The following is a 14,118-nucleotide window of genomic DNA, read 5'->3' as shown; positions in this document are numbered from 1 at the left end:
ACTTTACTAGTACCCTAATGGTGGGCTACTCTTTACCATTTTTTTTTTTAAGATCTGTGATTTTTGCAGTAGGACTATTTTTAGCAGGTGCATAGGTCTGCTATCCAATCTCACACAGACTCAGCAGCAGACATTTGGCCGTCGCGCTTTGGGCCCTTCTACAGGAAGTACTTTTCTTTTATGCGCACAGCACAGGAACACATCAGCCTGGATTTGGTCTGTAGAAACATCCATCGGATGACCAGACCCAGGGAGGTCTCAGAGTCATCACTGGCACGGAGCTCCCACCAAGCAAACGCCAGGCTGTTTCAACGCAACGCCCGCGTTTCCTCTGCTTACTCTGCTCTTGGTGCGTTCCAGCTGCTCCCGCTGCTCCCCAAGTTCCTCAATTATATCGGTGCCGATCTGATCCGTTTCGGCAGCGATTCGGTGCGAGCGCTCGATGCTCTGACTGGCGCGGTTCAGGCTGTCTGTTCCCTGGAGAAGCAGCACCCTCTGTGACTGCAGATTTGTCTGGAAGAGAACATACGCTGATCTACTAAGCACAAGGACAGAGGCATTAGGCTGCTGACATATTAAAAAGTTAGGACCTGATTCCATCAGCTTGTATTAACTGTACCTTCTTATGTTAACCAATGCAGCCAGTTAATTCTGAAAGAAGTACTGTTCCCATTGTAAAATTATGACCAAATCCAGCTGAACCTTGAAAAAGAGGGATGCACAGCTAAAACCAGCTACCAAAGATTCTTTGTGACAATTTACTTTGAAACACTTGAAAAACATTTACATGAAAAGGGTACTTTTGCTTTCCAGATGCTAACTTTTCCTTCCACTGTTACCTAAATTCAGTCTTATTTATGACTTCATCTTGGTTGCCAAGGGAGATCATTAAGAGTTTACAGTCAAAAGGATTAGGAACAAATAGCACCAACAGATGGACTGCTAAGTGACAAAGATCCTCTTTTCCAGCCAGTAGCCTCAGCTAGAGGATAAGAAATGTTTGCTGACCTTGGGGTCAAAAGGTAGCTCAAAGTAAAGTGTTTTCTTAAGCTTCAGGAAGTCTAATCCACCACCCTGCTCTCACGTTTTAGAGGAAGGGGTCAAGAGGAATAAAATGCAAAAATACTAAGAGCCTCCCTCAAACCTTCCTTATTAAAGGCAGACAAAAAAGCCCACCTCCACAAGCCTTATGTACAGCTGACAGCATTCTGAAGATAATAAGCAGATACAGCCTCACTAGCTCAGATATATGTATCTCTACATATATATAAGGATATCTGGTAAACAAAGAAATTGGTGTATTTCTTCCACCGTAGCAGCACGTCCATAGGGAGCAAAGCACTAGAGGATGACTTTTCTACAAATTATTTCTACTGAGATTGCTTAAAAGATTAAAGATTCCTTCAAAATTCTAACAAGGACCCCATAAGGTGCATGATTCACACTTTGCTGGTTTTGGAGATAAAAAATAGATCAGCCAACCTTTCTTCTCAGTCAGTAGCATCACTTTGGTGTTTTCACTGCTGTAGAGCAACGACTACATACAGCACTTCAGGACAGAATGCTGTGTAAGCTAGTAACTGCACAGCACTGAAGGAGTTCCACTTTGATTATACTATCTCTGTTTTACAACAGAAAGCTCTCCTTGGAGTGCTGTGTGTTCTCTCTCCTCCCTGAGGTATTCATGTTACGTGCAGAGATATACAGGGAGTTAGTTATACGAGCACAGAAGCGAAGTGGATTAGAAACAGAAACACAACACACCTGAAATACTGTTTTTAAGCAATCACAGCAACTTTAAATAAGTATGCAATAATGTAATAATATCTAATTCTCACACTCTGTTCATTTTCTGTGGAGAAGATTCCGTATTTTATATCGCTTTGACTTCCAGGGCCCAATCCCAAATCTGTGCTTCTGATCTCCCTCTGGAACATGGAGAGGTCTCTCCTGTAGGCCCGGATTTTGCTCATCATTTGGTTGCGGAAGGGCAGAGGAGCATACTTCAGTTCTTCCTCCATCTCCCGCAGCTTTAACAAAAGAAAACATGTTTATATTTTCAAGCACCAGATCCATTCTTAGCAGCAGCTGCACTCAAAACTCACCACTCACGTATTTTTATGTGACTGGGCGAGGGGGATTAACCCCAAATCCTGCACCCCTCACCTAGCATCGAGTACACCATTCTGCCTTCAGCTGTGCTACCCACATGGATTTTATGATACACACGCCTCAAGTGCTAGGCTTAAACACTTGATTTTTCCTGACACATCACACTCCAACTTCCAAACTGGCAGTTCTCACTTTCATATAGTTTAAGCATTTAGAGGGTGAGTACCAGCTTCTCATCGCATCTACGCAACAGAGATCTATCGCAGAGGTAGATGTGCCACTAAATTCACACTCTGAGCACCTGGATTTGGCAACTGGAGTTGGGATTTGTAAACCCTGAGATTCTGGATGAGTGAATTTTCACCTCAGCTTTTAGTGATGGCTGTTACAAGGCTCAGAGCTGTCCACCGAATGAGCTCACTCACAATGAGCTCTACATCTCAGGCAGCACCCACACAGATACACCTCACTAAAACCCAGGAAGTTAGAGAAATAAAGCACCACGTTCAGCTGTGGCTCAAAACCATCCTAACAAATAGCACATTCAGATGAAAAGAAAACTTAATCCATAATAAATTGTTTAAAAAAACAAGTTTACATGGGTTCCATTTCACCTGCTATCCAGGAAGTCTGTACAACAGAGGTTTCAAATATGTAAGGTTCCTAATATTTAACCATCAGGCTATTACAACAGGGAGATCAGGTGGGCTAAGACCAACGTGAAAAAAGACAGTAGGGCAAAAAAGGCACAAAAAGCAGCAGTACATGCCCTCCCCAGAATCTCTAGCAATTTTAAGTGCACGTCTATCACTCCCCTTTGTTCAAAGGGAAGGCAATAGCCAAACTGAGCACTCAAAAAACGCCACAAACTCACATAAGAATATCTGTCTGCAGCTGTATATGTATACAGATAGATAAGACACAACAAACTTCACAAACACAGACAAATCTAACAGGTCAATTAATCAAACATTAAAAAAATATACTATCTGCCTGCCAGGATAGGATCCATAAAGAAAGCAGAAGCTGGAAGGACTGCCCTTCTCAGGGCATCAATATTTCAGCCAGTCAGAAGGGCCGGAGGCCTCACTTGTGTTTACCGTTTCATTTGCTTCGCGCTGCTTCTCATCAAACTCTCGAACTAATTTTTTCTTCTCTTCTGTGAAAGAAAAACAATTGTATGTCAACTACAGAGAAATGGCAACAGAATGCCAACTCAATCCACCACAGACAAAGAAGCTGCCACAGATGGCTGATTACAGACACGCCAGGTCAAAATTTACCTCAAACAGGAACAGCCTGTTCTTGGGACTACTTTTTAGGAAGAGGGGTCTGGGGGGTGCATGTGGAGAAAGCAGAAACCACCCTTCCAAACACTGGCTGCTACTGCTGGTGGGCAAAAGAAGTATTACTTTAAACCTGAAATATTTCTTCTGACCATTTATCCTCCAATCTTCACCAACAGAATTGTGTGTGAAAAAACATGTAACATGAAAGAATAACAGAGCGAACATGCTGGTAAACAACTTATACATATTTCTCTTTTTTTGCACCAATTTTGGCAAATTACTCAAGGCTAATTTGAACATAACATTGAGTCAATCTACACTTCCAAGTGAGCCCTGAAGTTCCTGGCAGGCAGGGCACGCTGCATTCCTCTGGTCATAAAGTAACTTAAGGTAAACAGGATAAACATTGTGGAGTACTCAGGAGATTAAAGATGCCATCAAGATACCACCTTGGGTTCACAGATTAATGCCCAAATGCTTCCATGTTGTGGAATGGCACCAGTTGTTTGAATCAGCTGACAAAGCTGTACATTGCAGCTGTTTGAGAATGTCATTTCCTAAGATCTTTGTGACAAGGGAATGAAGTCTCACCATAAGACATGTATTTTGCTTGTGGTAAAAAGCATCATACCTCTCTAGTATCCATGATCAATGAAAAGTGTAATTCTGAAACTGCTCTTATCTCAATGGAGCAAAACCATGTGTTTTATAAGCTTTTGCAAAAGCTCTGAAGGTGACCACCAGAGGATTCTTGTAGAGTATTGCCAGAGAAACCAAATTTTATCACAAGTCTGATAAACAGGCGCTAGCCTAAGTCATCTCTGTCAGCAGAGAATAATTCAGTCTTACATAAAAATCTGGGTAGCAGATAAAACTCTCTGATTTGATTAAAGACAAAATTAAAGGCAATATTATGAAAACATTGTTGCAGTAAAAAAAAAGGACTAGATGACACCTTTTGTAAATATGGGCCTCCACAAAAGAAGCTGTTTTTAAACCTCCGGACTCACAACAGAGAACGGGAACAGAAATTGTAGCGATCAAAACACCTTTATACAGCTCATCTCATACCACAGCATCCCTAAGCTGTAGGCTTTCCTTTTCAGTTCAAGTTCATATTAATCCTCTGAATCTGAACCACAAGAGGGTTTAAGAAAGAATTAAAACCCATCAGCTAACAAGCAGCTATGCTCTCAAGTAGCACAGAACTACTGCAGACCATGGTACATCTTGACTGTTAATACATTACAGACCAGCTGGTATTGGGGAAATGCAGTTTCACATCCCAGCTTACTCAGGAGGAAACGCTGACTTAGGAGGTTCCTACTGAATACACTCTCCTCAACTTCTTCTACGATCTGCCACCACGGACATTTGTGCTGACGCAGTTATTTGTGTAGCTGGGTTGTAAGTGCAATTATGGACAGGAACTGCGTGAAAAGAGCCTTCACAAGTCAACAGTTTGTTTCACACAGGTCATTTCACAAATCCAATCCAAGCAGTGCCCTCAAACAGCTGCTGCTGCCTCACCCAAAGTGAAACAGGCTCCATGCTGAACAGCAGCATTTTATCTCCCCTGTGCCACCCAAGCAGGTTAAGGCGACACTTTGAAAGGAGCAGACAGAGAGATGCTGGTTTCCAAAAGTCACACAGCAATGGCTTAAGGTGGTTTTTAATCTATGTACCAACAAGAAATGGGGCAATTTGGTTTGAAAGCATAATACTAGATCTGGCTAGCAGAAGTGCCAGAACACACCGAGCAGTTTAATTCATGTCACTCCAGATTGAACTGTGATTCAAAGTATATGGAGAGGACTTCTTTAATGAGGTAAAAGCAAAAAGCACCTAAGCCACAGTAGCATTACCCAGGGGCTCATCAACATTTAGCCACTTCATTTCTAAGCAATTTAAAAATAAATTCATTTGAAAAGTACAGCCAACTGAATTCCTTTAGAGCAAAGTATCTGTGTTTGAAACCGATCCAAGGTGTTTAAAATGCCTTATCACAGCTTTGGAAGGAATTTGTTATCTTGTTTGTTTGTACAGAGTGAAACAGCATTTCCAAACCTCTGCCCCACAAAGATGTCCCAAGGACTAAAGTTTTCCCTTGAGTTTGGGAGCATGCCAATCATCTTAAAAGCATTTACAATATATTTTTCATCCATTCCTGAAGTCTTCAGGACCAAGTAACTGGAAAAGTAAAGACACGGCCCACTCCACCTAAGTACAAGAAGCAAACAAAGCACACTGGGAGAGTGGAACACCTCTACCAGATAGCCAAATTCCTGACTGATCTTAAACTCTCTTAGAAATACTTCCAAAATATAATACCAGAATGTTTGGCTTTACTTCACCAAGAAACTGACCCCTCTCCCTTCTACAAGGAAATAAGGATTTCCTACAAGAAAGGATATTTCTTCTTTTATAGTTTTTGTTCTTGTTGACAGCTAGTGAAATTAAGTCAGCCTTGAAAATCGTCACTTGCAGGTTTGAACACCTTTCCTGTACTGAACTTTCTGGAAATGCTGACCACAAGCACTGTGACCCCAAATTTAACTCATTATTAAATGGAAAGCCAGGTAACAAATGGAACATTAAAGCTTTCTATAGCCTGTGTTACCTAGCACAGAGTGGTATATCCTGAACAAACCATTTTTATGACTTTAGTCCTAAACATATAAAATGGATCAGGGACAAGAGGAGAATGACAAGACTATCACAGAAGGTGCCCAACAGCCCCTACTCATTCTCCTGTTGCAAAACCCAAGCTAAGCCGCAGCAGCCCCTCACGGTAACTGTGGATCATGTTTCTGGGATGAAGGAAGCGTTTAATGCGAGATCTGGTGACCCTGCTAAACTTCTCCTCATCAGATCACTTCCCATTCCATTTCCCAGAATACTGCAAGTAGAAGTACAGAATTAGAAGCACAATGCCAAGTCCTACACAGAAGTGTTCCGTCAAGAGCGTGTTACCCACTGGGATGGTATACAGAATACCCTTAAAATCGTGTTTTGCTTCTAATGTGGCTTTGTGTAGCTTAATAGCTGTTGGGTGTTTTTCCTCACCCATAAAAAACGGTCAGTTCAAACGAAAATCTTCCCCGGTGTGTCTACAAATGGCTGTGGGCAGCAGGCGTGACAATACAGGCCGCTCTGAATTCTGACAACGAGGTTTTAAACAAGAGCCAAACAATGAATAAAGGGGAGATCCGCACGCAGCGAAGCCAGGCCGAGTGAAGCCACCAGCCCCCTCCCCAGAGGCGGCTACCGAAAGCGACGCACCAAAGCCCCCCAGGGCCCCTGCCAAGCTCCTTCCCGCACACCGCCTGCCTTACCGGGACTCTGCCCTCCCGGCTGCAGAACCAGGTCTGTCCATGAGAAACTCCCCACCCGCCGCCGACAAGCCCCAGCCAGCGCGGAGGCCGCCCGCGCAAAGCCCCAGCCGGAGGGCCAGCTGCCCCCAGGCAGGGAGCAGGGAAAGCATCGCCAGGGCCCACGTCCCCGCTCCAGCCCATCCCGCGGCCGGCGCCCCGTCCCGCGACCGCTACGCCCTCCCACCGCCAGCGAGGAGCGGCCGCCGCCCGCCCCCGCCTCACCGGCCGCGCTGCCCCGCAGCCGCTCGGAGACGCCCCGCAAGTCTCCGTGCAGTCCCCGGAAGATCTCGTGCAGCCGCTCCAGGTGCTCCGAGGACGCGGAGCCGCGGCCCGCCATGGCCGATGGCTGCCAGCCGCCGCTGGCCCCCGCCCCCTCCGCTACCGAGGCACTTCCGCCATCGGCGGAGGCGCGGGCTTCCCCTTCGCGCGGCCGGGCGCCCGGAACGCCGCCCGACCGCAAAGCTGTCCCGCGGCGGGCTGCGTCCCCGGGGATCGGGCTGCCACACGCGCCGCGACAGGGCTGCCGGTGACGCCACCCGGCGGCCGCGACAACGAGGCACGTCGGGCGCTTGCCAGGGCTGCCGCGGGGAGGGGGGGGGAGGGGGCCTCGCCACGCGCAGTGCCTGCTGGGAGCTGTAGTCTCCTGGGGAGACGCGGCTGTAGCGGTGCGAGGCAGCACCCCCGCTCCGGCCCCGGGCCATTCATTTCCTACGCGCTCTGGCGAAGGCGGGAGCGGGCATTGCTGCGCCCGCCTCCGCGCTTCTCCCAGCCCTCTGCGCCTGCTTGCGCACGCGTCGCTCCGTACGTTGCGGTAGGGTCAGTGTCCTAAAGTCTGGGGTCTGAAATCCCTTCTGAGTGGCTCCCCTGCCGGCCCCGCGGCCCCCTCAGGCGTTTCCCGGCCCGCTAATCGGGAAGCGCACTTTCAGATTGCTCCGAGCGCTCTAGAGGCGTACAGCCGGCCGGCTCCCCGCCGCCAGCCCGACGTAGTCCGCACGCCGCGGCTAACGGACCCACAGCGCAGGTGCCGAGAAGGGCCACTGCGCAGGCGCGCCAGATCTACCCCACACCGCGCGCGGGACAGCGCCGCTCTCCGGCTCCCCGAGCCGCAGCAGGGGCGAGGCCGGGCGGGCAGGGGCGGGGCCAGGCGGACAGGGGCGAGGCCAGGCGAGGCCGGGCGGACAGGGGCGGGGCGAGCGCCGTCCCTCGGCAGTGTGCATGGAGCGGGCGGCGGCGATGCTCACCTGCTGGGGAGCCGCGCTCGGGGCTGCCGTCTCCGTCCCCGTTCTGCTTTTCGTGGCTGCGCCCTACATCAGGTGCGTCTTACCGAGCGCGGCCCTGGCCGTTCGCGCGCGCGAGTAGCGGCGGCGGCCTCCGCCCCGGGGAGGGGCGGGCGGGCGGATCCGGCGTGCGCCGCGCATCAGGAACAGGTCTGCTGCTTTGTTCGGCTGAGGGGAATACGAATCAAGCGGATCCCTTTTCTCTAGCCCGCGCTGGGGTAGGGCGCTGTACACGCCTCCTATCGCCAGCGCCTCAGAAACACTACCGCGCTCCTGACAGGAGATGGGGCGCTCCTGGGGCCCGGCTTAGCACCGGTGCCTCCTGGCTCGGTGGCCTCCCGCAGCCTCCGACCGCCTGGAACTCCCTGTGGGGTCTGTCCCGGGCCACCGAACCGGCGGCGCTCGGGGCGATGCAGCCGGGGCGCGCGGGGGGCGAGGCCCGCGTTCTCCTCACGGTGCTGCGGCCGAGCCCATTGGCCAAGTCTCCGGAGTTGACGAGGGCAGCCAATGGGAACCGTCGCCCCACTTGACGCGAGGGCGGGGCGGTGGGACGCGGGGAGGGGGGCGGGGCTTCCCGGGCGCACGCCGGTGTCTGTAGGGCAGGGGGGCACTTGGCGGGACAGTCCCGGCGGCCCGGTCACCACGCGATAGCGATCGGGCGATTCAGGCAGCGACGCCCGTGACTCCCCGTGACGCCGAGCGCAGCGCTCAGCCCGACCGCCGGGGCAAACCCGGGGGCTCTGTGTGCTCAGCCCTGACCGAGTGCCCCGAGGAGGGACCGTGACTGCTGCCGCCCTGTCTTGCAGGAGGTATGTCGCTGGAGGACAGTGCAAGTCAACAGCTAAGCTGGAGGGGAAGGTGGCGATAATCACAGGCGCCAACACAGGCATTGGGAAGGAGACCGCCAGAGACCTCGCCCGGAGAGGCAAGTCACTGGCCTTCACCAGCAGGCCTGCCCGCCCGCCCGATGCAGCCCCTTTTCTGGATGGGAGGGAGGGCAGTGTATCCTTACGTTTAAATTAATTGGATTCCAGAGTTATTTCAGACGAGCCCAAGTGTTGCTCCTCCAGAGGCTGTAACCACCGAGGTGCAAGGCCCCAGTTCCTCAGTCAGTTTCAGTGCTTGAACTCCAAAAACGTGCTTTGTGACACTGCAGCTGTGTTGAGAGGACTGGGGATGTTCCTGGTGTTGCTGGGTGCTGCTTGTATGAAGCCAGGAAGTACCACAGGTCACTCAGTTAAATGCTTTTTGGATAACTGATAAGGAGATTAAACTACCTGCTCACAATCCATTTAGAAATTACTCTGGCTGGAATCCAAGTATCTTCACGTGCTCCTGGCTTGACACTCCTGTGATAGGGGCAGATATAACCCTATCATGCCAGGGTTGTGGTGTACGCTCCTGGGAGAACCTGGACAAAGGCACTCAAGATGTGCTTGTTCCTGGTCTGAAAACAGCTTTGGACTGGATTGGAGCTAACAACTTAGTAGGAAAGGCTTTGTCTCTCCCAACTACTCACCTGACTTGATGTAAAGAAACTACATGTTGTTTGTAAGCACTGTGCATAGTCAGCCTATTTGTCGTAGCCCTGATCATCCAGCATGCACCCACTAACTCTGTTGCTGCTTCCCCCCTCTCCCTTGCAGGTGCAAGGGTGATTGTCGCTTGCAGAGACATAACGAAGGCAGAAGCAGCAGCCAGTGAAATCCGGGCTGAGACAGGGAACCAGCAAGTCATTGTGAGAAAACTGGACTTGGCTGATACAAAATCCATCCGGGAGTTTGCTGAGAAATTCCTAGCAGGTACAGTCTCTAGATCTTTCTTCTGAGTGAGAATATTTTACCAAGGACTGCTGTCTGCTCTTCTAGCAAGTGCCAAAGCCCTGGCTGTGTATCTCTGTGCCATGTTGGGTACTCTGGTTCAAAGCAGGGACTTGTCAGAGGCCACAATCTAGTCTGTGGTAGGAAAGTTACCCGTGTTTCATTGAGGCAGTGTGGCTGCAACTGAGACAGGTGTGTGCGGTTTTATGGCCTATTTCTTGTCTGTCTTTGCTCTCTCCTTTCCTGCTTAAGGCTGTCTTTTGTTTCTTGCAGAGGAGAAGGAACTTCATATTCTCATTAATAATGCTGGGGTAATGTTATGCCCTTACTCCAAGACTGCTGATGGCTTTGAGATGCACCTGGGAGTCAATCATCTCGGTAAGGTCAATGGAGTCACATTTGCATTCAATATCCATGGCAAAATGCCAGAGGAAGATCCTGCTTTCAGATCTTGTCTTCTTCATCCTTCCTTCCTGGGGCAGGATGGAAGCCCAGAGTTAGAGAGCCCTGGAGATGCAATGCAGTGTATTTGCTTACCACAGACCCAGTTTAAGTACCCATACACATTACCCAAGACACTGGAAATGTGTGACACCTCCAGCTTTTTGAAGCTGAGGAGCAGAACTGCATGGCCCCCTAAAAGTTTAGCAGTTGATTCAGAGGAGTCTTCTTGAAACGCAGGAAGCAGTACAATAAAACATGCTGAAGTAACGTGTCGGAAGTACTTTTTAAGTCCAGCAGGGGAGCCCTTCAGAGAAGTATGACATCTCCTCTCATCTCTAGGTCATTTTCTGTTGACCTTCCTATTGCTGGAGTGCCTGAAGCAGTCTGCCCCAGCCCGCATAGTGAACGTGTCCTCACTGGCTCATCACGGAGGCCGAATCCGCTTCCACGATCTCCATGGCGAGAAGAGCTACAACCGCGGCCTGGCCTACTGCCACAGTAAACTGGCTAACGTCCTCTTCACCCGGGAGCTGGCGAGACGGCTGCAAGGCAAGTCCCAGGGGAGACAGGTGCGCTTCTCCACGATTTCTGGACATCGTGGATGAGCAAAGTGGATTGAAGGAGTCTGGAAATTTGCTGCATAGAAGTGAAATAGTTGGAGCCAAGGTTCACTGACAGATCTTTGATGCAGGGAGAAAAATATCTCCTGCCTGTGGAAGCAGGAGACTGAAAGTGCTAATTGTCTTTAGAGCAGCAGGGCAGAGGAGTTTAGCAGCCTGGCACAGCTGAATGGATTTCTTTTCTCTTTGGTGTCTGTAGAAACAAAACCCACTAGCTACATCCACACAAATGAAAACACAGGAGCTGGACTACAATTGCACTCTGCAATGGAGAAGCTGAGGGATACTCAGCTGCCATAAGTGGCCTGTAAAATAGAAGCAGAGAACGAGGCAGTACCTCTTAAGTCATAGTACCTGTCATAGCCGTGTCATTCAGACTTTCTCATAAACATACAAAGTAGCTTCTTCCCTAGGAAATTAGTATTACAGTAAATCAGAAGAAGCTGCAGTTCTCAGAAGCCTGGTGGGAACTGCTGCTGGTTTAGCGTCCAGGCCCTCTAGCACACTGCTCTGCAGAAGGCATGTAGTGACTGCAGCGTTTGGCAGGGAGTGGGGGATGCTCCAGCAGGCACCAAGTACTAAGAATTTAACTGACTTTCCTTGTATCCATGCCAGGAAACCTCCTTTCAGTTGTAGAGTATTTGCAGGTAGAATAGGGGCCTATGTTACCCCTTTTCTGTAAAAGCAGTTTGATGCACGCTGGTTTCTCCTGAACTACTTTCTTTTGCCACAGGCACTAAAGTCACAGCAAACGCTCTCCATCCTGGTTCTGTCCATTCTGAGCTGGTCCGGCACTCGCTTGTAATGACGTGGCTGTGGAAGATCTTCTCGTTCTTTTTGAAGACACCTCAGGAAGGAGCTCAGACCAGCGTCTACTGTGCAGTAGCAGAAGAGCTAGACTCTGTGACAGGACAGTATTTCAGGTGGGTGCAAACTAATGGAGTGACACACTGTAGAAGACAGCCTTGTTTGGCTGGGGAAAGAGACCAGTTGCTATCCTTCATTAAACAGGGAGTGGGCAAGAGGCTAGCCGGTAAGATTGAGGGTGACAAATACTACAGCATTACCCTTTTCCAGGTTGGATGCAGCAGACATTGTGTTAGAAGACATCTCTGACTGGTGCAATACTTCACACAAGAGCAGGTCCTTCAGTGCTAGGAATGTCATCATGCTCAAAAGTGCAGGAGTGGCTGTCACACGCTTAGAACTCTAATCCTGATCTGCCCAAGGCAGGCAAATCATTGTGTTTAGTTAATGAGGTAACTTGAGCCAATCCTGGGAAGACCACACTGGTTCTCTTTATAGTTTTACCCCACTGGAGCAGAAGGCTCCTCTGCTCTCAGGGAGCTGGGAGGGCTGATGGTGCTGCAGAGCAAGGTGGTAAGACTTTCAGGACTTGCACATAACAAAATAACTTGTTCCTCCAGTGTGACAGACCCACCAGGTGGGATGGGGTCCTGCTGGGATGCTTATCTTTCTGTCCTGCAAATGTCCTTTGTAGCTCCCTCTACAACCCCTTCTGGTTTTTGACTTACTTCAGGACTGTGCAGAGTCATGCCTTTTCCCTGCACCAAAGCCCAGAGCAGTCTCAAGTCAACGTTGTCCTAGATTTGAAGCCTGCCATTTAAACAGCTTCCTTCAGAGGTGTCTTGTCTGTCGGCTTCCCACCCCACCACGTGTGGAGCAGTGTAACAATACTGGCTTTGGGAAGAAAACATGAACAGGTGTCATGTTATTTTAATTCACTTGGATACTGTTGGAGCCTTTGCTTCTTTGCAGAGCTTCTTCTGATAATGTGACCAGATTAGTCTCTGTAATGACTTTGTCAGCTCTTCACTTGGGAGTTTGTACCCTCTTAATCGGACTTGCATGTATAAATAGATGTCTTAATCTTCCTTGGATGATTGTCTATCCCAGGATATAAATAGAGAATTTATGTGCTGGTGTACAGAAAAGTTTGGTGGATTTTAAACTCATGAAAGAAAGGAGTCTTGGATGTGGTGGGAAATGAATAGTAATTCACAATTTACATTGGACTAGCCAAAAATCCTTTTCACTTTCCAGGCAATATAATACAAAGCACAAGTATAGACATTAAGAATTTGCATGCTACAGCAAGACAGGTGGAGTCTACTACAGTCATTTCAGGAACATGAGAGACTGTGCAGTCTCAACTCTAAAAATACTAGGCTGGGCAGAAAGCTTGAGATACAGAGTTTCCTCTGTTAAACTCCCATGTTACTGAGCATCCAGCCTAACAGATGAGAATGCTTGATCTCTATTCCAGACAGCGCTGTCTGATTGCAGGAGCCGAGAAGAAAGGAGCCACAGTTCAGAGGATAATGGAAAAGGGGATAACCTTACATGGTTACAACAGTGGTAGCATTCTGGGGCAGCTTTGCCTTTTGTGTGATGGCAATATAGTGGGATAGTTAAGAATGGAGAGCTGTTTTGAGTGGCTTTTTTGTAGTGTTTGCTAGAAAGAATGCTCCTGAAGAAGTTTTCTTAGCATTTATAGCCCTTTTCAGTGGTATTAATGAGAACATTACCTGAAGAGTATATAGCAGAGCAGATGTAGGTTTCTTAAAGAGTTGAGACAACAGGTAGTGTGAGACTCGCTTGCCAGTTCTCAGTGCCATGGGGTAAGACTCTTCCCTAGCCAGTTGGAACAAAAGCTCTCTCAAAGTGGCTTAGCACCACTCCTTGCTCATTTGCTAGACAGCCTCCCACTTCACTTGGTCTTGAAGTTAAGCTGATAGAAAGCAACTCCTTTATCTTACCACAGATATCCCAGTGTGTGCTACTGCAAATGGATGTCTTTGACCTAATAAAAATTGAAACCTGTCCCTCTTACAGCGATTGCCAGCCAGCATATGTATCTCCACGGGGTCGGGATGATGAGACGGCAAAGAAGCTCTGGAGCGTGAGCTGCGAGCTCCTCGGCATCCAGTGGGACTGAGCAGCGCGGACCTAAAGCGTGCATCCTCCCGAGCCCAGCGGTTCTTCCCTGCAAAGAGCACTGCCACGACACCTCAGGACTAGAAGGCAGATACTGCAGCAGCCCTTGCAATGGCTCTGTGAACACAATCTAATGTGACTCTCTGGAATACTGCATTTAAGGATTGAGATTAGTGAGCATCCAGCCCCCCTTCCTAGCTGAGCAATTAGAGCACTGATGGAGA

The 14,118-nt window shown here is 49.1% G+C and overlaps 2 protein-coding genes across 4 annotated transcripts in view; one reads left to right on the top strand and one right to left on the bottom strand.

Annotated features, from left to right (window-relative positions):
- Positions 1–8,043, bottom strand: part of VTI1B (vesicle transport through interaction with t-SNAREs 1B) — a 10,979-nt gene extending 2,936 nt beyond the window's left edge. For 2 of the 3 annotated variants that reach the window (XR_014617262.1, XM_084263045.1), the window contains exons 1-4: positions 6,998–7,217; positions 3,213–3,271; positions 1,839–2,030; positions 340–513 (exon numbers count right to left, since the gene is read on the bottom strand). Coding sequence is in view for 2 of the 3 variants with exons in the window: in XM_084263045.1 (XP_084119171.1) it covers positions 340–513; positions 1,839–2,030; positions 3,213–3,271; positions 6,998–7,112 (540 nt within the window). In the remaining variant the exon portion in view is untranslated. Of the gene's footprint in view, positions 1–339; positions 514–1,838; positions 2,031–3,212; positions 3,272–6,997; positions 7,218–8,016 lie in introns of those variants that run through there. The other variant, XM_084263046.1, reaches the window with a different exon arrangement.
- LOC311190963 (retinol dehydrogenase 12-like) lies at positions 7,991–14,118 on the top strand (the record flags this gene model as incomplete). The annotated part of the gene is made up of 7 exons (XM_084263044.1): positions 7,991–8,088; positions 8,859–8,977; positions 9,699–9,854; positions 10,146–10,250; positions 10,656–10,865; positions 11,670–11,859; positions 13,793–14,118. 7 exons carry the CDS (start codon positions 7,991–7,993, stop codon positions 13,893–13,895), a joined length of 981 nt encoding a protein of 326 aa, XP_084119170.1. The 3' UTR covers positions 13,896–14,118.

This window comes from Gallinula chloropus (assembly GCF_964237585.1).
Source record: "Gallinula chloropus genome assembly, chromosome: 4".
Classification (NCBI taxonomy): domain Eukaryota; kingdom Metazoa; phylum Chordata; class Aves; order Gruiformes; family Rallidae; genus Gallinula; species Gallinula chloropus.
The sequence above is the reverse complement of the archived record's forward strand: the minus strand, read 5'-3'. Positions and strand labels throughout refer to the sequence as shown.